At 39.2% G+C, this 23,526-nt stretch overlaps 5 protein-coding genes across 5 annotated transcripts; 2 read left to right on the top strand and 3 right to left on the bottom strand.

Annotated features, from left to right (window-relative positions):
• Positions 1–2,151: 2,151 nt before the first annotated feature.
• MELLADRAFT_66061 (uncharacterized protein) lies at positions 2,152–2,927 on the bottom strand (the record flags this gene model as incomplete). The annotated part of the gene is made up of 3 exons (XM_007413823.1): positions 2,152–2,393; positions 2,464–2,746; positions 2,808–2,927. The coding sequence occupies 3 exons, from the start codon at positions 2,925–2,927 to the stop codon at positions 2,152–2,154; spliced, it is 645 nt and encodes a 214-aa protein (XP_007413885.1).
• Positions 2,928–4,378: 1,451 nt separating this feature from the next.
• On the top strand, positions 4,379–7,217 carry MELLADRAFT_117480 (putative carboxypeptidase KEX1 precursor; the record flags this gene model as incomplete). The annotated part of the gene is made up of 10 exons (XM_007413907.1): positions 4,379–4,624; positions 4,701–4,846; positions 4,913–4,980; positions 5,076–5,144; positions 5,231–5,381; positions 5,451–5,613; positions 5,704–5,812; positions 5,899–5,971; positions 6,043–6,308; positions 6,394–7,217. 10 exons carry the CDS (start codon positions 4,401–4,403, stop codon positions 7,003–7,005), a joined length of 1,881 nt encoding a protein of 626 aa, XP_007413969.1.
• Positions 7,218–7,271: 54 nt separating this feature from the next.
• MELLADRAFT_109816 (uncharacterized protein) lies at positions 7,272–11,722 on the bottom strand (the record flags this gene model as incomplete). The annotated part of the gene is made up of 8 exons (XM_007413822.1): positions 7,272–7,342; positions 7,430–7,497; positions 7,708–9,652; positions 9,735–10,009; positions 10,069–10,224; positions 10,329–10,388; positions 10,724–10,813; positions 10,905–11,722. 8 exons carry the CDS (start codon positions 11,720–11,722, stop codon positions 7,272–7,274), a joined length of 3,483 nt encoding a protein of 1,160 aa, XP_007413884.1.
• A 2,101-nt stretch (positions 11,723–13,823) lies between these two features.
• Positions 13,824–16,919, bottom strand: MELLADRAFT_66058 (uncharacterized protein; the record flags this gene model as incomplete). The annotated part of the gene is made up of 5 exons (XM_007413821.1): positions 13,824–16,110; positions 16,185–16,331; positions 16,431–16,523; positions 16,602–16,745; positions 16,795–16,919. 5 exons carry the CDS (start codon positions 16,917–16,919, stop codon positions 13,824–13,826), a joined length of 2,796 nt encoding a protein of 931 aa, XP_007413883.1.
• A 3,541-nt stretch (positions 16,920–20,460) lies between these two features.
• On the top strand, positions 20,461–22,257 carry MELLADRAFT_66057 (uncharacterized protein; the record flags this gene model as incomplete). Its single annotated transcript, XM_007413908.1, has 5 exons — positions 20,461–20,613; positions 20,682–20,960; positions 21,037–21,318; positions 21,351–21,482; positions 21,553–22,257. 5 exons carry the CDS (start codon positions 20,461–20,463, stop codon positions 22,255–22,257), a joined length of 1,551 nt encoding a protein of 516 aa, XP_007413970.1.
• Between the last annotated feature and the right edge of the window lie 1,269 nt (positions 22,258–23,526).

Here is a 23,526-nt window from a genome sequence, read left to right as displayed (position 1 = left end):
CGTAGCGTACCATGGAAAAATTTATAGGACCTGACGACGTTAGCCTTCCAATCATTTAGATAGGCCACATATTTTGTAGCCACAAGAAGAAGGGCTTGATAGATGTTTAATCGAACGGTCTCTGCCGAGTTTAATTCTGTATCAAGATAAATCATACTCATCCGTACTCGCACAGCCCTGTATCATTGTGTCAGTCACAGGATTCGATTTAAATGGGATAGACAGCAACGAACTGAAGCATTCTTTGTCTAAATGATAGACCCGGTGATTTTGACATATCCACAGTCAATGTGTCCCCGATATCTACAGTATTCAAAGTCATAGTGTGTTCAGTGGGTGAGAGTATTGGTAGAGATGTCCGTGTAACTTACGAGTTCCGTGGTAGCGTCCATAGTCTATTGTGAAGTTCAACGTCTTCGTATTGATGAGATGTCCACACCAAGGAAATTCTACATCAATGGGTCTATTCTATCAGTACCCAGCTCGAAATATAGAATGAAGCGCGGGAGGCGAAAATAAAAGATATTCCACTGACCCGGGCTTTCAAGTACTTTCGTGTCGCTGTACTTGAAATTGGTCAAAGTTTTTTGAGTGGATATATAGCAACCATATTCTGGCATCCCCTTTTTCATGACCTCAAGAAATCGCTCCGCATCACTCTTGGAAGTTGTGATGAATAAGAAATCGTCCATCAAACGAAGCAGTAACTACATAAATCCACAGGCCTATCAATAACGGTTTGCTACAACAGGAGCCAACCGAACAATGAACATACTGAATGCTCTCGATTTGTAAAGCCGAGATGGTTTTTGTCCATATCTGCGTAGAACAAACTAAACAGCGTCCATCAGCGGGATCTTCGGTTGAAAGGGCTATCTGGAAGTCCGATAAATCGACTACTTACCTGCATAACAATGGGGAGAGGATAGATCCCTGAGGAATTCCAACTTTTTGCTGATACGTATGGCTGCCAATCTATGTGAAAACAACAATACTCAGGTGACAACTTGCGCTGAACAGTTCTTGAACAGTTCTTGAACTCAAGAAAGCGAATCAACAAGAATGAATCCTTACTTTCACAAAGTTCTCAGTAACGTGCTCTCTTAACAAGCTCAGAAGATAGCTTTTATGTATGTAGGGGTATCTAACTTGGTCATTAAAAATCACGTTGCGTAGAGTCTGTGAGATCTGATGAACAAAATCGTCAAAATCCGGATGTTCGTCTGCAAACATATGGAAAAACCATTAGTGGGACAACTCGAAGAAGTATCATGAAAAACAAAAACGAGTTTTCGAAGCATGACAAACCACTTGGATAAGCTTGTCTTTTAAACTGCTTATTCACTTTGCCTTCAAGCGATGTACCCGTCAATTTTGTATACCTCTGGATCACATACTGGTCCTTCAGTTTCAAAGGATGTTTAGCAGCCATGTCTCTTATGAAGATATTGAGAACTTGAATTTACAAGACTTACTTCTGTTAACAAACCATTTATGATCTGGAGTAGTTTCTCTTGTTGAATCGTATCAAAGCACGCTTTAACGTCTACCTTCACAAAATACAACTTTTCATTGGCTGCGGGTTTGAGACGACTTTTGAACTCTTTGAATCTCTGGTAAATATCATTCAACCCTAAAACAGAGGATCCCATCAAGTCCGGCTTGATGTCCTGGAATAATATGGGGTTTGTCAGTTGGGACAGAAAGCGCTATCTGGAAAACAAACTGATCACCACTACTCGCACTTTTTCGTATGTCAAAGTTGCAAATAAGTCTTGCAGGACTGAATTATTTGACAATCCACCTCGAGTGGGTATCTTCCGTCGAAAGTTTACAATCGGCCGAACCCCACTCTCTTTGGGCAGTAGTCTCATAGACGACTTCCCGAGCTGCAAGTGACCTTTAAAATATGACTGAATTGATTGAATCTATCAGCGTGCGGTACGTTTGAGTCTACCACCTACAGTGTGAACCTCACCTCGTCCTGTGGCTCAATGCGTATGAATGCGTCAGTTCGTAGATTTCGAATCAAGGGCGTGCACAACTCTTCCCAATCGTCCAGCCTAAAATATATCGTCCTGTTCTTGAAGATTGCCGATTCGGTCACAAAGAAAGTGTTCTTTTCTCAAACGGATCAATTGTCGTCTCAAGTCAGTAAAGCCATGCGGTCTTAAAAAACACTATCTTACGCTCGAAAGATGAAGGAAGTACCTTGATGAGACTGCAGATGAATGATTCATAGAACCACCAGACAAAATCGTGAAACATAGCGCGGGATGTGATATCAGTGATCGATCCAATCAAACAATGACAGTCTTTCATAGTCATATCTTGAACAAGCTGATGCAAAGATATCTTTTCAAATTTGCGCAGCTTGATGATGTGGGTGATATCTGATAAGTATCATAGTCTCAGTTAGTTGCGCATATACTTGAAAGAATGACGCCGATAGTGTTGACGTACTTTCGCGCACGACATCCTCGTTTTTCGAAGAATCACCCCACCAGTTACCCAAACCAAGTGAATGGATCATACCCCATATATAGCTTTCAACTTCATAGTATGAGCAAACAAATTGATTAAATTTTGGCTTCGTATCAGCACAGGAGGTCTTGCTCTTCGATTCAGTGACTTGATCAGTGCATGTTTGAAAGGGTGAAGAGAGTCGTGTGTGGCTAGCTTGACTAGGCTCTATCAGTTCAACAACGCTTAACTTCTCTTCTTCAGTCAAGCCCTGATTTTGATACTAACACGATTCATGTAAGATCAGACTAGTGAAGCAAATATTGATCAATGATCTTGCGTACTTTTTTTGGGCAGGACTTTTGTAGGATTTCGTTGGTCCTATCTGAAGCTGCACTCTTGACGATCCGAAATATCAGGCCAGAAGGACCGATAAGCGGTTTGAGCCTCTTAGGTGTCTTCATTGTTGATAGTTTTTCAATGTCTTGCTCGATGTTAGAAAAAGGCAGAAGCTTAAAGCTGGATGGAAAGATACGCTTTGCTAGGTATATAGCCTTGAAATGATTTTCGAGCAAAGAAGGTGATGAACTGTGTATAATTTTGAGAGGGTCTGACGGTAGGTATTATCAGTCAGTCTCTTTCTTTGAGAACCTGCGGTGACAGCCAGGGACTTATATACCAACGTTCGATGGGAATCCCCATTTTAATCCGGCCAGTCTTGATTCGGTTGGCTCGTGAGTACATCAGTGAGCTTTTCAATATGACTACATTCGTAAGCTGCGGCGCAGAGCTTTCAACTCTCGGTGCAGCGATGACGTCGAGGTCCACGAGAGGCTTGCCGCATACTTGAAAATAACATCCATTATCTTGTGGTACGAAGATTGATGTAGTCGTAAGCAGCTCAATCATGGCTTTGGCACCTATTCTGATTTGCGGAAGACAAGCTTTGAAAGTCAAATATCATAGTTAAAGCTAATCACTACTAATTATCTCAACATACCGTTCGAGTAGCGCTGAAAATACGAAAGATTTGACCACAAAATTGGCCAATGTGTTTTCGATCGACATGTGTTTCGCTACCAGATTGTTGGCGTAAGGACCCAACACTGGAATGGCAAAGGACGGCAAGTCTCGATGGTTCTGAACCGGATAATTACATCAAATCATGTAAGAACTAGCCACGAGATAAACTTGCGGTGGATATATCGCACCATACGACATCCCAATGTCAGCACATTCTGTTTTGAACCCGTGTCTTTCGAAGAGGGACGCGAGGAAATCCACAAGAGACGTGTCTGAGCCGCGTCAACAACCTGCAGGGAGACACGGCACACCACTTCGAAATCAGTTTCAGTCGAGGAAGTCCGGGTACGATGCAAATTCATCGTCAGGAGATTATGGCGGACCTGCGCCATGGTTATCTGCGGCTCAGCATCATCAGCGCCTGTTTGGAGTGCGCACGCCTGAGGCCGTGCGGGCTGCTGATGGAGTTCGAGTGAAGAGGTAATTTGCAGTCCCACAAGATAACTCTTCAAGGGAATCAGGTTCTCATCCTCTTCATCTCTGAGTTTGAGCAATTGCCACAATGAGATTGTCGAGGGAAAATACTTTAAAAGTAAGGATTTGATCTGATGAGGACCTTCGTCGTTCTTAGTTCGCTTTCGTTTCATGATTTGATCGAAGCTCTGAATCGACGGATGTTCGCGTTGATGGTTCGATACAATTCACATTGAAGCCAAGTGAGTGGAACACGGTATCACTAAGCTGTCACCGGGTCAGCTCAAGGCCTGATCCGACACCTGATCCACCCCGGATAAAGGCGGTAACCTCGGGGTCTGGCCCTGTGATCGACTGAATGCAGTTGCGGAGCCAAATGCTGAGGAGAGGACTTGAAATCGTATCGTTGTTGAGGTGATGTTCTTAAACTTCAAATCATCATGTCAAACTCAATACCATTCGTGCCACTTAGCACTGCCGATTTCTACATCAACTCATTACCAGGTCAAGAATCAGATATAACTCAATACTCTGGTCATATATCTTCTCAACCAATCACCACCACTTCAGAAATCACTTCAACCACTTCGACTAGTTCATCAACAAGTCAATCTCATCTCTGGTTTTGGTTCATAAGACCTAATCATATTCCAAATCGACAAAAGTAAGCTGCTGTGGTGAAAAATCATATCTTTTCTATAGTCTTACTGACTTAATTTGTTTATTATTATTCTAAACAGGCTTGTGATTTGGTTCAATGGAGGTCCAGGATGCAGTTCTCTAGAAGGTGGCCTGATGGAGATCGGTCCGTTACGAGTATCTAAAAAATCTTCTAAGCTTACGAATTCACAGTGGTCTTGGTCTCAGTATGCGAATTTATTGTTCAGTGAAGTGGTTTTTTTAGTAGCTTTGTTTTCGTGAGGGACGAAGGACTGAGATTTGTTATGGATAGTTGATCAACCGGCTGGAACTGGATATTCTTTTGCTGGAGGTGGGGAAACAATCCGTGAATTGGATCAGGTAGGTAAGCTTGAGTTTTTCTGTTTAGTTTCTCGAATGTGAAAACCGACAACTTATAACAGATGACGTAATGGTTTTCTTTCTCTTTTGCATAGGCTGCTAATCAGGTCGTTAGCTTTCTCGAACGATTCTTCAAACTTTTCCCCGAATTATCTAATCTTGATGTAAGCTACTTTCGTTTTTTGGTTTGGAGGTCAGATTACGTGTGTCTTTGCTCAAATCATTGGGTTTTTTGTGGTCTTTGAGTTAGACCTATCTAGCAGGTGAATCATACGCGGGACAGTTCATACCTTACATTGCACAAGCTATCAAATCTACGACTTCTGTATCTTCAAACCTCAAAGGTTTGCTCATGGGCAACGCATGGATCAATCCGCAGGCTCAATACCCTACATATATTGGTAGGTTTCTCTTCTTTACCTTCCCCTATCTTTTGTTTGAATCTTCTTTGATGATTTAACCTTCTTTAGAATTTGCTTATGAAAGAGGGATGATCGTGAAAGGTTCAAAGGAAGCCAAACCAGCAGAAGCGGCTTGGCAGAGATGTCAGTCAGTCTTGGAGTCCCACGATCAAGTCCTCATAAGTGAATGTGAAGATATGCTGCAGCCAATTCTAGATGGGGCTTCTAAGAAGTGCGTTCCTTATTCTTACTCCTTATGGGATATGCTTGAAAGGAACAAAAGTGTTGCCTGAGCTGATTTTTGGTGGACTTCGTGACTTAGGATCAATGGCGTAGAGATGAAGCCAGTGGCCTACAATATCACTGAGTCGAGAGCAGTCGGTGATGAAGATTGGCCGGATGTAGTCAAGCCTGTGACAAAATATTTGAACGTGTGTTCTTTTTGATTTCTTTCCATCTTACCCAATATCTGAAATTGAGTTCGATTCTGAACGCATTGGCGTGATATCGATTTTAGAGGCCAGAAACGATTGAAGCTTTTCATGCCAAGCACAAGCCAGGTCATTGGAAACAATGTAACGATACAATAAGTGAACCTTGTTTTACTCCCCCTTTTCATTGATATACACATCCTCAATGATGATCTTGCTTTTTCTTCAAGCACGAGACATGTGGTCACCCAACTCGAAACCATCATATAAACTCTTACCCAACTTATTGAAAGAGATGAAGGTACTCCTCTACGCAGGTGATCAAGACTTTATGTGTAATACGATGGGTATCGATCGATCTATTCAGGCTTTGACTTGGGACGGTCAAACGGGTTGGAGTCAAGAATCAGAAACCAAGGATTACTTCGTCAATGGTCGTAAGATTGGTACCTGGAGAGAGGAGCGAGGCTTAAGTCTTGTGGTCTTTGATAAAGCTGTGAGAATATTTTTATCATTTGTTTCTCCAACTTTTGTCAAGGGGAAGAGCAACTCGCAATTGATAATTCAGATCGACTTTATAGTCTCATTTAGTACCTATGGATGAACCGATTGGTACGCAAGATATGCTGCTAAGATTCTTGGAGATCGATAAATTGGATCTAGTCGGACCTGCTCGATCAACCTGGTCACAGATGGGAGATGGCCCAACCATGGAAATCGTCTCGAAGACCTTTGAAAACGGAACTTTGATTACGAACGCTACGGGTGTTGTCGAAAGCGAAGGAAAGAGTGAGAAAGGAATAGAAAATATTGCAGAGCTGGAGCGGGTTCGTGAAGCTTATTATGGACCAAGGAGAACATTGACTCTGGTGTTTTTCCTGTTTGGCATCATCATCGGGGTGGTTGGTGTAGTAAAGTGGAGGGCTAGGAAACGGATCAAGAGTCATATAACTGGAGAAGACAATTCGGGAGGAATCAGGTTGAAAGATTTTGAGCTCGGGGACTCTGTTGACGATGATCATGATGACGATGATCCTGAAGGAGGTGCGCCTGTGAAGGATTTGGAGCTCGCTGAAGAAGGTTGTCAGCTGCTTCAAAGAGGTGGTTTAGCTTCAAATCAGGTAAGAAAGAGTATAGATGATGAAAGAGTGAGGCGGGAGCACGAAGTCTTCGGAATTGGGGAAGATGATTGATCTTGGACACTGTTAGATTGTTTCTTTACGTAGACTAATAGTGTTATCATACATTTTTGGTATTTTTCAATTTGGTTAAACTTTTGTGTACTCAACAGGAAGATTTTTTTACGGTAAAGTTGCTACCTTGAATGTATTTATTTGCATTTTGTTTATTTGTGCTCTTCAACAAAGCCAAAGGCCCTATCGAAGAGATTGATTGAAATATCGTCAATTTCTGTGACTACGAGTGTTTGTCATTGGAGATTCGTCTTTGTGAGTTTCTTTCAAGTCTCAAATTGATCAATTTCATATGCAAATGTATTCAGAGTGAAAGCATGGAATGCGGTGGCCATTTCTGATTAACAGATTGGCTTTGCAATATCAGTCCTGAGGTGTAATCTGATTAGATTCCATTAGGGGGACATGTGCTCCTCATCCTCACCTGTGGCTTTGACCTTTTGCAAGGTTAAAAGGGTTGCATGTTTGACAGGTCGAGGATTCAGGAGAAGTCTATACAATGAAAAAGGAAAGAATGTATCAAATAACAACTTCTTGAAAGGGTATTCTATGACACCAAGTGGACTGGCCATGCGGAATTGTCTAGAATGAATCAAGACTTTTTGGTTTCTGACAGAACCCAGCACAAAATCAAGAGCCGGAAGATAAGGTCTTGGAAACTTGAAAGGGAGAGTTTGGAAAGCAGCTTTTGAATTTTTTTACTCAAATTCTACAACATAGTTTGTAGAATCAGTAATTGAATTGGTGTTATCAATAAAAAGCTTTTTATCATATATTTTAAAAAATTGCTTCAAATTCTCAAATTGGGTTGTAACACCCTCCAGATGGATGCCCTTGGACACGTATACAGATCCTATGAACTGCTTCCTTGGTTTGATAATGGTTGAATACTTTTTGTGATGAATGAGTCCTAAGAAGTTCTGTAGGTTCAACAAAGGGATTCCATAGTGTGCTCCCACCAATACTTGACCAAATGTGATCCCTTTGTTGTGGAGTTGAACATTTTTGACCATCTCTTTCTCATGAAACCAATCAGATAATCCTTTCAAAGGTAACTTCTCTGCATCACAAACCAGCAGAGCAAACCGTCTTTTAAAGATTTTGGAGAGTTCAGGCTCATTCAACATGAAATCCCTTTCACGGCCATCATACCAGGTATTGCGCATTTGAGAGAGCTTTTCCAATTCATCTTCAATCAAATACCTTCCATGCATTGCAAATACTATGTTCTTAACTCTTTCTCTGATCTGATCATCATTCATTTTGCTCCACTCTGCTTCTTCCATACCAAATCCTAAGCAATGACTTATTTCCATGACAACTGAGAGCTTCCCGCCTTGCTTCATGAATAGCTTCATCTTCTCTTGTGTGATGATGATTGCACGTTTGTCAATATGAGACATTATCATCATCTGCTCAAAACGGCTGTCCAGATCAAATTCACTAGATGCTGTTGCAAAACCAATATCCTCAAGTGTTTCAAGAACTTGAGAGATCCCTTGAGCCTTCTTAAAGGTAGATTTATCAATGTCTGCAAATGTTGGAAATTCTTCTTCAACTTTCAGGAGATCCAAGAGCTCCTTTGACAGGGGTGACACTTCAGTCTTCATAGCAGACAATCTGGAAACTAGTGCCTTCTCTGTGAACTGTACTATAAAGGCTGTCATCCGCTTTGAGATATAGTCCACCTCTTCATATACCTCACTCAATTCACGGAAAATTTCAAAGAATTGAGTTGGAATATCTGCATGGGTTACAGAAGTGGTAGAGTGTTTGTTGTATTCTTCATCAATTTTCTTATACATTTCATCATCCAATTCAACCTCAAATTTCTTGGATTTGATTTTGATTTGGAGGACTTCTTGAACCAATTTCCCTAGAGATGATTGAAGAATTGACGATGTTTGAACTGGTAGACTGTTTTCAACATTTGAGTTGCATACATCCTTGAATTTCTTTGATATCCTCTTGTTCTTAGACTGCTTCTTGGACTGCTTCTTAGATTTCTTCTTTAGTTTGTCTTGGTGAATAAATGTAGTCTTAGAAGCTTCTTCTTCATCTGATACTGTACTACTACTGTGGTCTTCATTTTGTGAAGGGGCTTTTAAAATGTCGTTTCTGGAAGATGGAGATTCCGACTCTGTTGAAGGTTTGTGTGGGAGGGAATTGAAAAGTTCTGGAATACATCCAGTCCCTTCAGAGACTTTTTCCAGTTTACTTTCTTGACTTTCTAGAATGATTGAACCCTGAATACTGCCTGGAATAAGTTTCCCTGAATATTCTTGATCTTCAGAAATGACCCCATTATTTTCAAGAGATGTTTTACATGGGTAATGCATATGAAGCATGGGGTCATGTGTGATGGGTTCAACATTTTTATTTGGCAGAACATGTGGGTAAAAAACCTTACAACTGCTATGATTGATTTCACCTGCAGACAAATCCTTGGGAAAGTCAACATTTGCAGAAGCTGCACCATCTACAGTGCTGTGGATGTCTCCCAATTTGGAGGCCTGCCATTCTATCTCCATGTTCTGTGGATTTGTAAAATGCAAACTGTCAGTTTTCCCTTGTGCAAAGGATTTCCCTCTCTTTTTATTTCCCAAAGATATTGACCATTCATCAGGTTTAGAAATTTCCACCAATTCTAAAAACAAAGAAAGTAAAGCAAGATGTTTCATTGAGTGAATAAATTGGATTCTGTACATTTATGATTTGTGAGATCTTACTTTTGGGAGTATTGTTGTCAGAATATGTCATAGAATTGGGTTCTTTCATCATAGAATTTGGTGAAACACTTGATACTTGTGCTTCTTGATCAAAAATAAAACTTGGTGGCGTCTTTATCTCATCTTCAAAACTGGATGATTGATTTTTTTGATGAGACATTGACTGCACAGATTTCTGTGTGTTGGCTTTTTGGCGCCTAGATGATCTGTGGAGGATTTTTGAATGTCCAGAGCCTGGAAGATCTTCAAGTCCAGCTCTATTGCTCAAATATAGACTTTTTAGAGCATGAATTTATTGGCCCCAAAGGATCTTCAGTACAATATTATAACATACCTTATTGATTTCTTTTCAGCAACATTTTTCCAGGAGACATTGGTATGAGATGGGCTTGATTTTTTTGATAATATTTCTGGATTTCCTTTCTTTTCTGAAGAAGTAGACAATGGCAATGGTGTTTCAAGACTAGTAGTCTTCTTCTGTATAGACACCCTTTGAAAAGAGCAATGGAATATTAGGATAATATCAGTGTGGAGAAATAACTTATCTCATAGATTCATTCACATGCCGTAACAAGGCCAAAAAACAATACTTACTTTGATAACTTTGGGAAGTTTTGTAAGAAATTGGGTTCAAAGTCCTTTTGGTTAGGTACTCTGGTTGTGATGTTGGGCAATACAGGGTAGAATGGACAAATATGATTTGTACAAGCATTTAGGGATTGAGGTTAGAAATATCTTATTGTGGTGGACTCAGATAAAATTGTGAAAAATATATGGCAAACCCTAATTTCTTTTCTATTTCAGGTGACCAATCAAACCTGCCCTTTTCAGTTTCTACCCTCTTGTTCTGATTTCTTGGCAATAACTCTTCCTTTTGTTTGCTTTCTATGACAGGTATCTTTCCATTGTACAGGTCCCTGTTCACATCAATGCATCAGACTTCTCTATATAGTGAGTGTGGTGAGGTGCACACATAGTCTTTTACTGACTTGTTTGGGCTACTAGATTTTCCTAATCTCCCCCTTATGTTCATTGGTTCAAAGGTGCCAAAGCTATCAGTCCTGAGAGGCGCATTTGACCTGGAGTTGGAATAAGGGTTGCATTATTTTTTGTGTGTCATTCATCATAAGTTTCCCAAACCTCACATAGATTTAGAGGTGAAATACTGACCTCATGAATGAGACATTTTGTTCATCATCAGGTAAAAACGTGCCTGGAATGGATGGAGCTTCTGGAGTTATTCCAGGGTTTAAAAGGCTTGATTGAGATGTTGGCACACTGTTATAATTGTAAAAGTTGTGGACTTCATGGTCCTGTTGAGTAGGGAGGTGTGGATGGGAGTCTTTGGTGTCTGCTGTACCAAAACTCTGTGGCTGTACAACAGTTGAGGTCATGGGATTGAACACCATTCCCATAGATGACCATTTTGCAGCATCTTCAGGATTGAAAAAACATGGAACCAAGTATGGTATAAAAAAATTAGGAAGAGGAAGATGCCTCAATGTAGAATCAGGAGCTGCAGGATGGATGATACTGTGTTGAATATTATTTTGACTTGGTGTTTTGAGCCTTTGTCCTTTGTGATAGTTTTCAAAATAATTTTTAGACTGAATACCATCATCTACAACATATTGATAAGGGCCACCAGACTGGATTCTTGATTGCTTCTTTCTTCCCACTTGTGATGTAGTTCCTGTTCCACGGTTTGTGGATTCCAAGGTTGACATACTCTTTGCAACACTGCTGGGGAATGCCTTTGAGTTTTTGACTAGAGTTCTGTATTGGTTTCTGGAAACTGACTGAGAGCTTTTGAAATCAGCTGCTGATGCATTCAAGATATGACTACAATTGTCAGTGCTTCCACTGTCAGAGTTTTTCTCAGCCACTGAGTGGAGCTTGTTTATGATGTTACCTGAGCATTCTGAAAGGAGTAAAAATAAGTACAGAAGCAATTGCCAGGTAGTCTTCAAAAAATGGATAAGGTCCATTTGAACCATGAAATTTGGAGAGGGAATGTTTAAATTATCATAAAGTTGATGGAAACCTGGACAGAATTAACAACAAGGATAAGACCGCTGCATTAGAGGCCCTCATATTATATCTATGGTATCCAGATACATTCTTGGGGGATTTGTTTTGAACACCTTGCCCATGTAACTCAAAATTTTGGTGTTTAACAGGATTGATTGCCTCAAGCACTGCATCATGACATGTAACACCAAAGCTAGAATATGATGATCCATTTGTCATAAAGCATGTGAGACTTTCAACCCCTCCCATGTGATGTATTGCTAGTTTTTCTGATTGATAGTTTGATAGTGCAACATGTGTGAATGAAATATCCATGGGCAATCAATTCATTCCTTGTTGATAAGATCTTATCAATAAACACAAAAGTGCATTTGAGATTTCATCAATACAATTGATCATTGTCTCAAGTGGGTTCATCTTTATTGTAAAAATATCACTATTTCAGGGTAGTGTTAACTCATGGACAAGCACACAGAATGTGTCTTTTTGCCTCAAAGGGAGTTGATGCACTTATTGACAATCAAACACCATGTAGATGTGGGTTCTTTTTTCTATAATTGCAAATCAATATCTCATGGGTTTGAAATTGTGATTTGGTTTATTGGCATCTATCCAGGGACCCTGAAGTGTAAGAGACTTTTTTACCACTGGCACTACATAAGTGATGATTGAGCACAAATTTTGGGAGTTTTGATGCAAAAATATACATCCAAGTTGGAAGATGTTTGAGTGAAGCAATATGCAATATTCACAGGGTTAGCTCCAACTGTTGAAGTAGTTCTGGCTCAATCAAAAGTGAGCATGCAAGCCTATCATGAGGGGGAGCATGATGTGGTCATGAACTGCTAAGCTGTAGAATTATCTTGGTGGTCAAATTAGTGGCTTTTCCACTGTTCTATGTAACACTGAATTACTTTGTCATCCACGCTACATACAATGAATCAAGTTATCATTTATGCTACTTTATCACTATCTCTGGTTAGGATTTGCTTTTCACAAATATTACACACTCCTTCTTTCTTCCTTAAAAGTATTTGAACTTCTTGATAAGAATACACTGCAAAGAAATAGGGTGTAATGAATCCCGTTGTTGGGTAAGGAGAAGGAAGTACAGTTGAAGCACTGATACCATATTTATTTAATTAATCTGAGGATCCTGGGGAGTTCAATCTGTTTTTTTATTTTCTATCTTATCCAAAGGATATGGGTGTGAAATATAGAGAAATTTCATGCTCAGCAGACAAATAACAATGTCATTTGGTATGTTCATCTGAACAAAGACATCAGAGTATCATCACACTTGAATTCAAAGAAAAACATGAACTGGATGAGCAAAACTGTTCCAAATCAAGTGCTGTAGTAACTCCAGGATCAGCTTCAGATAATAACTACAAGGATAAGATGGAAATCATGAAGAATAAAGAATAGGAGTACAAATTCAGATAAATATTGTAGAACATACATGAAATGGGCCCAATGGCAGCACTCAAATCTTTCAATATTTCCAACCACATCACAAGTTGTCAATACTGTTCACTGCTCAAAATGGCAACAGAAGATTGCCAAAAGTACTTATACAAACTCAACATTACTGTTCGTTGGTGTGGCAAAACGTTCCCACTTAATATATAGGAATTTATCTTGTCAGGACTTCTGATAACATTCTTCCACTTATTTAGAAAAAATCTAATCCTCTGCTCTGACTTTCTGTTTATGAAGCACAGCAATCTTTGAAAGTGCCTTTTATCCAGTGCACAGCCTGTTACTCTTGTAAGAGCAAAGTGTAATTCAACAAGGGGTATAATCCACGAGGATTTCCACTTTGAGTTGTATATAAAAGGAGTTGGTCTGGAGTGAACACTGAAGAAAATTCCATAAGAAAGCATTTCCTGATTTTGCAAATCATTTGTTTCATTTACATGGTGTTTGATGTTCACAAGATCAAAGGGCATACATATAAGAGAATATCTTGGATTCCATCTCAAGCATAGCACATTGCAAAGATTTATTTTTTAAAAAAGATGTATGGAGTTCTCAATTTGATTCCTGGAGGTAATTTCAGAATTTATTAGTAAGTAAGAGTCGTTTTCCAAAAAATTCAAAAAACTTCTTGAATCGTGCAAATTGGTAATCCATATTAGCTGGTAGGTTCAATGGCCAATATAATGGTTTTTTGTCTTTGATACCTGGTCTATATTTGAGCTCCACCTTATCATATATCAACACCAACCCATGCCATAGGTAAATCAGTGGAATTCCACAGTGCACTCCCACCATCACTTTGCCCCATTGGAGCTGACTTTGAGATATTGTACCCACCTCTGAAGCTTCCTTCTGTGTCATCCAATTGCTCAACTTTGTTGGTGGTAGCTTCTCAGAATACTCAACAAGAATTCCAAACCTTTCCTCAAAAATATGTGATAACTGTGGTTGTTTGAAAAAAAAATCCCTTGTGTATGTCCCAAACCACTGTTGTGATACAGACCAGAGAAGTTCTGGAACGTCCTGTGATATAGACGTCCCTAGCATTGCATATATGATGTTTAGAGCTCTTTCTTTGGTCTTGTATTCTTCCATTTTCTTCCATATCTTTTCTTCCATTCCAAATCCCAAATTGTGCTGGATCTCTAGAACACTTTGTAAAGATCCTCCTTGCTTGAGAAAATCTTTCATCTCATGTGACTTGAAGAGGATTGAACTATGATCAATGCGTGACATGATACTCATTTGGTGAATACAAGTATTCAGCTCTTCTTTACTACATACATATAAAAGTTTCAAACTATCTACTTCACTTAGCTCAGATTTCAGTTTCTGGAAATTTGAATATTTTGCAGAATCAAAGTCCTGGAAGAGCGGGAATTCTTCTTCAACCTTCAATATCTCCAATACTTTTAGAAGAGTCTTAGATAAGAAGTCTTTCATCTCTTTAAAATAAATTTGGTTTGTGTTTTGTGAGAACTGTGCTAGCAATGCAGAAACTCTCCTTTGAGCTTCACATTCATCTCCAAATTGGAGTGTGAATTCATGAAAAGTCTTTACCCAAGCCAGTCTCTTCTCTTGAACATGTTCACCTGTCATTTTGTAATGAAGACAATCATCTGCAAGTATCAATGTGCTCTGTTTGTCCAGATTGATTGGCAAAAGCCTCTTCTTTTTTGGAAACTGAAGAGTTTCTAAAATTGCTTTTCCAACATGTGTCTTCATTATTTGTGAAATTGATTGTGGTAGTGGTTTTTCAGATACCTTTGATACCTTTGACTTGTTTAGGTTTCTATCTTTCTTCTGTTTCTTTCTACTCTCCTTGTTTTTTGCATTTTCTTTATTCACAGAAGAGCCCCCACCTTTATGCAAAGAGTACACACTACCATATTCTTCCACAGTACCACTCTCCACAAAGTTCTGGTCATTCTCTGTCTTTCTGTTTGGAGATACAATATTGACATTAGGTGTAACTGGTGTTAGGATATCATCATCACTAATATTTGTGAAGTCTGTCTCTTCTCTGGTTTGACTTGATTCCTTGAACCCTGGACTTTGAGGTTCACTGCCAACCATATCTAGACTCTTGTCTTCTTCAGGTCTGCTTTCTAGCTGGTGATTCTTTTGGGATATGGGTCTTGAATTGAGTGTAGTAATCAAATTCAAGTTTTGATCTGGTTTGCTGTTGTTGAGATCTACAATTGGATCAGATGTTGTCAGATCTTTATCCATTGTGTTTCCAGATTTGGATTCTTCTGACAGTTTATCTGCCAAAGTGTTTTCCCTGATATTAATTGGAATTCTGTAGTCGTCTGGATGATTGTGATGAGGTAATAGTGCATCAACAGGCCTATTGGAACCAGGTTGGCTGCCTTCCAGTGCTTTCATTACATTTGTTCCCTTATATTGAGTAGTCAACCATGACCCCTTGTTTTTCATATTGTACCATGGTTTTTTCCCACACAGTCTTCTTCCATGGCATTTAATCCACCCCTCATGGTCAGAGTTTTCTGGAATGGGATTCTCTGAATGCATCACACCTTTGGATTTCAGTGTTGATTGCTGTGAAATTGAGGATGTATCCACAGTTTTGCACTTCCTGTCTTCAGTTTCTGCAATATCTGGGTATGTTTTATCTATGCAGTTGTCTTTATCAATTTGAGGCTTACAAGGAACTTCTGACATGATGTCTCTATCCTCATGCTTTGGTTGTATTTCTTGTTCCTGACCGCTGGCAATATTTTGGGAGGCAGGAAACTTTGATTGGGACTTTGCAGATTTCCTTTCAGCTGAATCTTGATTGTTTTTTTCATATGTGGTAGATTTGGAGTCCTTTGGCATTTTGGAATGTGTTACTGAAAGTCTTTTGAAAGTAATTGCCCACAATCTCAGAAGAAATGCAAAATATTTTGAGACAAAACAGGAAAGATGTGTTACCTTAATGAAACCTCTGCAGGCACAGACCATGCTTTGTTGGTTTTGCTTTCATCTTTTTTTTCAATGACTATTCCATTTTCATCCTCTGCCTTGTCAATACCCATTTCTTCAGTGTTGTGTGAATGCGGCACTTGTTTCTGATTGGATCTGCAAGAAAAACAGGCAAGTTGAATTTTTGGACAACAAGTGTTGATTAGCTGACATCTTTGTTTAAAAGGATGCATCTCATGAGAGGATAGGATATACTTTATAGAATCTTGAGGACCCAGTTGTTTATTCTTGATGACTTTCCTAATCTGGCTACTAGCTCTTAGATTTTCAATAAATTCATCATTTTCTCTGGATCATACATGAAGCATCAAAAACCACTCTGAATGCTTATGTTTGCCACCACATAGAGACAATCATTCAACAAACCTTGCCTTTGGTGCCATGTGGAGTATTTGTGCAAGTGGCTCCTCACATTGTTGCATCACTTCCCCCTTCTGCAACATCTTTGTATCCTGTGGAAGTTGGATCTTCAACTTGAGTAAAATATCTTTGTCCACCTCACTTTGTGTTCTGTATTTTAGTACTTGAACTGTTGAGCAACAAAAGAGAAATGACATACAGTTTTGAGACTCTGGAGGCACTTTCTGTGGGCTTTTGCTGTTGATGTGCAATATGAGTGGAATGTTGCATTGAATTTGTGAAGCAATTGAATGGCTCATGGTTTGGTAACAGAGGGGTGTTCATTCTTTGTTTTCCCGGTCTTTGAGAATAAACATTGTCAGTGAGGGACTCAGCATCTTCTGACCCAAAGGAAGCTTCAGTTACCCTGTACTAAGAGGAGGCCCAGTAAACACATCTTTTTCTCTATGTGTTGTTTTTTGAGCCTGAGTGTTTGAATGTGTTTTCTCAAATTGGTTGAGGTTACCTCGAGTGTAAGCTCTCTGCCCATCTTGAGGGACCAAGTCTGGTGTACCAGACCCAAATAATGTATGCGGAGATTTTGCTGAGGTGAGTACTGAATCAGGATGATACAGCTCTGCTCCTGAAGCAGCCCATTGTGCAGCATCTTCAGGTTTGAGAAAACATGGGACAATGCCAGGTAATACAAAGTCTGGTGTTGGAAGACACACCACTGGAACTTGATTAGTGAGTAAGTCTTGAGGTGTCAGCCCTGGATACATATGTATGTACCCAAAGACTAACTTGTAACATAGATAACCACCTTTAGACAACTAATTACATGTACATAAACCCTGCAAAACATATGTAACTTGTAATAAACCATATATACAACCTAATTACATATACATATACATTTAAAATCATATGTAATATGTAACAAAACACTCATAACACCTCATAACTCAGTGTCAAGAGTTAAAAATGCTTATACTACATAAATTACATAACAGGTATATGTAATTATGTAGTATTAATAATAATCATAAATAACAGTAATAATTAAACCCTAAACCACTGCAGTGATATAAACAAATATCACTACAGTTAGGTCTGGAGAGGAGAGTATATAAACTCCTCCTCTCTCAGCCTTCAGAGAGGGATCCCCAAGCTTTTATTACACATCACTTTTAAAGAACATCTTTAAAGTAATATAGAAGTTCATAATCAAGGGTCTTATAAATTAAGACTAGTGATTTACTTCTCTACTTTAAACAGTTCCTGACTAAAAGTAAGTAATACACCCTTCAACTATTTTCTGGATCCTCTACTTTCCCCAAGTAGATTATTTACTAGGTTAGTGACCTTCAACAACTCACAGGGTAGTGGCCTATATATAAGTACTTAGGTTGGTGACCATAAGAACAACCCAAGGTTGGTGACCATAAGAACAACCAGTGTAGTGATCTAGACCTCACTCTTCATACTGTCAATAGAGGTTTGAAGGAAAACCTTGGATCCAGTTTTCAGTTATAATTAATTATAATTATATTTAAAATCTCCTTTTCAGGAGTCATTTAACTGTAGTCTGTCTGGATTTATCCAAACAGACCAGTCTTCTCTCCCCCCTTTCTTTTCTTTCTTAGATTTCCAATTGTAATTACTTTATAATTGAAATCTAAAAGATAATTATTAAAATTGCAAACCTTCCTTAGCCATCTAGTGAGCCTTGAGTCCTCAACTGAGTACCCAACCCTCACAATTGGGGGCCTCATCGTGTTGAAACCCAAAAACCTCAACCTTAAATAACCTTTTGTTAACCAAAAGTGTGAGATTTCATAATAAACTAGACAAAATAAGAAATAGTAGATATCACAAAACAAAATACATAATAACAAAGTGACTAGTAAGATAAGTCACTACCAACTTTTTACTCATTTCAGTTCATATCAAACATAACACCCATTAAAATCAATCATAAAACTGGATTATAATAATTACAAATATTCTTCCAAGTTATTGATTGTTCCAAAAAAAAATTCATATCAATTTTCACCATTTTTTTTAATAAACACACTCACAAGTACAGTGTTCTATAATCTCAAAAGTAGCAAATCTCTCCTTTTCTTTACACATTACACTGAACAATCGAGCAGGTTCTACTACAGAACCGACGAGTCGGGTAGTTACATATACAAGAGCTCAAATTTCGAAAATCCCAGATAAAGGACTTACGTAGATCCTAAAATAAAAGGAACTACTCCTTTCAACGCATCATATCGACGACAAAGAAAAGGAATATTGATTTCAGGATATCGAGTTGGACGAACGTTCAGAAAAACCAATCAGCAAGAAGACTCACCAAGGGGAATCAATCAAAACTGAGAAGTTTTTGGAATTTCCGGGATCGGAGCTCACCAGTCCTTCGATTCAGTAATTAAAATAAAAATCAGTTAGTATTTTTTTTGGAAACCTGACTTCTCTCAAGCCACCATATCGAAAACAATTACTTCGAAGAAAGAACACTGACCATTACTCTAATCACTCGCCACCAGATCAGGATCGATTCCATCCATTTTACATCCGCAAACGTATCCTAACAACAACCTTTCCCAAACAGCGACGAAGCAATAATAAAAGTGAGTCAGCAAGAGATTAATACCAAATAAAAAAAAACAAGAGAAACCTAACGTACGTCATCCGTAACAGTGATTATCGAACAAATCGACATAGGAATTGAATCGGATCAAAGATTTCACTCATATAAGAAGACTACGAATCCCGATTCAAATCGATCCTCAAGCAAAGTGAAAGAGCACAAATCAACTTGCTATCTACATCCTACTTATTCAATCAAATTCAACAGCCTTTATAACTTCATAACAGTTATCTATAAAATCAAAAGTAAATTCAAATCGATTCATATTTTTTTTCCTTTAATTTTTCTTCTTCTCGCTTCATTTTAATAGAATCAACATTAGCTTTGTTTATCTTGTTATAACCCCAAACTAACTAGTCTTGAGTTGAAAGAAGTAAAACTAACTTCCATTTTTTTTTTCTCTCCACCTTACTTCCTCTTCCTCTGACTATTATAAATCTCATCTTTTTCACTTGTATCGTTACAGTGTCTTTCCCCCATTTGTTTAACTCATTAGACCTTGCGAACCAAGGAACCCCTCAACAACAAGGCACGGAAGCGAACCGTACACACCAATCTACGCCAGCTCTACCCGAATCGAACCTAGACGGATCAGTTCTAGAGTTCGAGGACGCTTACGGAAATACGAGCCACTAACCGATTGTGATTGAATCCACAACCACTACACCGGCTGCTGACCCGTTATCAAACATCGAGATTGACTCACCCGGATCTGACGATACCGCGAGAGAATACGAGAGATCCCAAGGACCTCCACCAGAAATCGTACCACCTGAGTATCACAATAACAACAATCATCATTCGGTCATTCAAAATCCAGGACAGCCAGTAAATCAGCCTTATCGTAAGTCATCGATAAACTAATAATTCAAAAGAAAAATTTCTTCTTCTGTTTCTAAAAAAGAAAATTCCTTTTCGTTTTCTCTCCTGATCACCGAAATGGGAACGGTGGAGGATCCAACCTGGCGGGAGAGGGAGACTCCACGGGAGACTTCACGGGAGACTCCAGCAAAAAGTACAGTTTGATACTGTATTTATGTTCAAAAATACAGTGTCATACTGGGCCACCCAGTGCCACAAGTCTTTGCTGAGCGCCACCTATCTTTCACAGCTACACACGATGTTTTTGTTTCATCACCTTTTTTGCTTCATTCTCAACACCAACAATCTCAATCAAGAGGACCAATTTGCACACAAATTCCTCTCAAAACAAAATCAATTTCGAAAATGTGGTCTTTATCAGGGTTTCAAATACTTCAGAAGCCTCTCCCCCCTCCAAAACCGGGGGTCATGTGTGGTTTTGTTTGTCCTGATGTGGGATGCAAGCGTGAATGCAAGTACTTTAAAAAAACTGGATATGATCAACTCATTGGCATCAGAGTGAGTATCTTTTTTTCATCTTTCCTTCCTTCAATTCAACACAGCGCTGACTTATTTTACATATCCAGTGTTCGTCTGGAGCTCGAGGTGCATATATTGTCAGCCCTTTCTTGGAGCACGTTGAAAACGAAATCAAGAAGTACAACTTGAGCTGGAGATCAGATTCACACTGGAACCTTCCCTCAACCCTCTCCAACCTCCTCTTACCTCCACCTACTCCAACACTATCAGACACCCAAGTCCCAATTGTCCAAGGAACATGTCTCGGATTTGATGGTCGTACAGCTGAAGGACATCAAAAAAGTCGAAAGATCAGCCCGAAGTGCAGGAATGCTCTATGTGCCGCAGTAAGTAAGGTTTTTCTTACTCACCGTTATGTTGACTGGCCTGACATGGTGATTCAATGTCATCTGTTCATTCTAGTGCTGTCGCAAGCTTGCTATAACATGCTCGTATCATCAACCACCAAACCAAACACTAGCTAACTCAACTCCAATTGTAGCATCTCAAGATTTAACTGGCCGAGCTATTGCAAGCCTCCCACCCCGACGAGTTCGCCCCGTGTTACAGTGCGCACAAGCAAATAGACGCATTGGCAAGTACCTGAGTCAAGAGGAAGGTGATCTGATCAATTCTAGTCAGTTGAAGCTTCAACAGGATCAAGATCAAGAACGTTTGGGTCCATCAACCGAGATTACTCTTCGAGTATGGCTCAAGGCGAGTCTAGTTCCATCTAGTTTCACCTCCTTTTCGCAAAATGGCCAAGGTTTTCGCTGAATGAATCCGAGGTTCTACACGAAGCTGCTGAGGAATCACTTGGACCACGGTGGGGATTGAAGCTATGGGTCTGCCAATCACCTTCAGATTGGGTAAGTTCACGTTCAAAGTGTATGTACATGTCGATTTAGAATGGAACACTTCCTGATCTGATCACATCAGTGTATGACTGATTCGAGCATGAGTTTCAACTACAAACCTACACCAACCGAACTCTTAATTCGAGGAGTCAATGTCAGCTTGGTCGATTGCAACCTCCGGGAAACACCTCCGATCTCAATCCACTTATCTCCACCTCGCTCCAGTCTCGATACAAGCGATCTATTTGCCAGACAGGTCCCATTGGATGGATGGGGTTCGGATATTGAGTTAATCGATCCACCAATCGCATCTACATCCTCTACATCTTCCCATGCGACCAACAGACGAAAAATCGATGTTATTGAATCGAGCGATCCACCAATCACTTCTACATCTTCCCATGGACCTAAAAAACGAAAAATCGAAATGGATCCGACTTCCGATTCTGAATCATCAGTTATAATCGTTAAAAGAGGTAAAAAAAGCAAAACTAACAAGACTGAATGGCCAGGTACAACACTCAAGCTGTCAGAGCTTTTGATATGGTGTTCAAAAGCACCCAAATCATCTCCACGAGGTGTAGGTGTTCAAGCCTGGGTGGAGTGTTTTGGTGATCGGTTTGAGCAAAAGATGAAGACAGCCTATGGTTATCGCGAGTGGGTTGAACTGGTTACAATCAAAACATTGAAAAGGTGGGATTTTAATGGGGATCGGACCGTCAAAGAAGGAACAAAGGCCTTCCATGTTGAGTTTCAGATGGCAAAGCGCTTGGCAAAATCGATCTAAAGGTATGTCCTTTATTTATTGTAAAATAAACAATACCACTTGTACTTTGTGTTGTTGACCACTTACAACCTCTAAATCATGTAGATTGGTGGACATGGTTAATGTTGATACAATCAACTTGTCTCAATTTAATCTCAGGAAATATATGAAATATCATCTTCAAGTCTAAAATTATATGCAACTTCATCTTAACTTCTCTATGCATCAGATTCTCAAATGATATGCAACTTCATCTTAAATTCTTTAGGCATTAGATTTTCAAGTTATGATCATATTAAATTCTCAAATTATATGCAACATCATTTTAGATTCTTGTTTTTTAGTCATTCTTTCAATAAGTTAAATCATCCTCACAATTGCAGTTTAATTGTGGTGGTGGTTATTGGTGGTTATTCAATGACTTGTTCAGCAATGACAATACCTGTCCAACAAAAAAATGATAATGATATATGACAATGATTTGATCATTGGATTGTCTGAATTGTCTTAATTTTGCCACTTAATTGAGAACCACTTCATCATCAACAGCCTATTGAGAGTTAAAAAATGTGTTATAATGATAATTTCTCATAAAGTTTTTCCTATATAATTAAAATATCCACCCCTTTGTAACAAAGTTTGCATCCTTCCTTGCCTTAAGTTTTTCCTCCAAAGACATATTCATCAACCTAACCATTTCCTCTAAGAAAAAATTGTAGCGTATAGCATGCATTGACCTACACATAGATGAGAACTTTCCATACCAGATGTTTTTAAGCTCAGCAACAGAAGAGTTGAAAGCCCATTTGCCATCCTTTTTGAGTTCAGGGAAGTTATTGGGGTTAGTGAACTGCTGACAGAATTGATCGTCTTCTTTGTGTGAACAGAAGTGAAAAGCATCCACTGGAATAACTGTGTTTTTGAAGGTTTCATAGTCCTCATCACTGCTCCAGATGTGGTGAACTAGCTGACACGCATTATCATAAAAAATTACGTCGGGTAAACCATGAGGAAAGGTGTCCAAAATGAATTGCTGAAACAAAAGAATAAGGTTAAAACATATTTGGATTCAATCAATTTGTAATATAATATTCACATACCTTGACTGCAGAGACTGATTCAGCATTAAACATAGTAGTACGTGCCAGGATGATCCCACATGGACTCACAATCAATTGATCATTGTGAGTTCGACGCCGTGACAAACAAAGACGGGGTGATTTCTTGCTCTGAGTTTCAGTCTCTCCTCCATCACGTCCCATTTCATGAGACCTATCTTCTTCATCCTGT

This window comes from Melampsora larici-populina, assembly GCF_000204055.1.
Source record: "Melampsora larici-populina 98AG31 unplaced genomic scaffold MELLAscaffold_39, whole genome shotgun sequence".
In the NCBI taxonomy this organism is placed as follows: Eukaryota; Fungi; Basidiomycota; class Pucciniomycetes; order Pucciniales; family Melampsoraceae; genus Melampsora; species Melampsora laricis-populina.
This window is presented reverse-complemented; position numbering and strand designations above follow the sequence as displayed.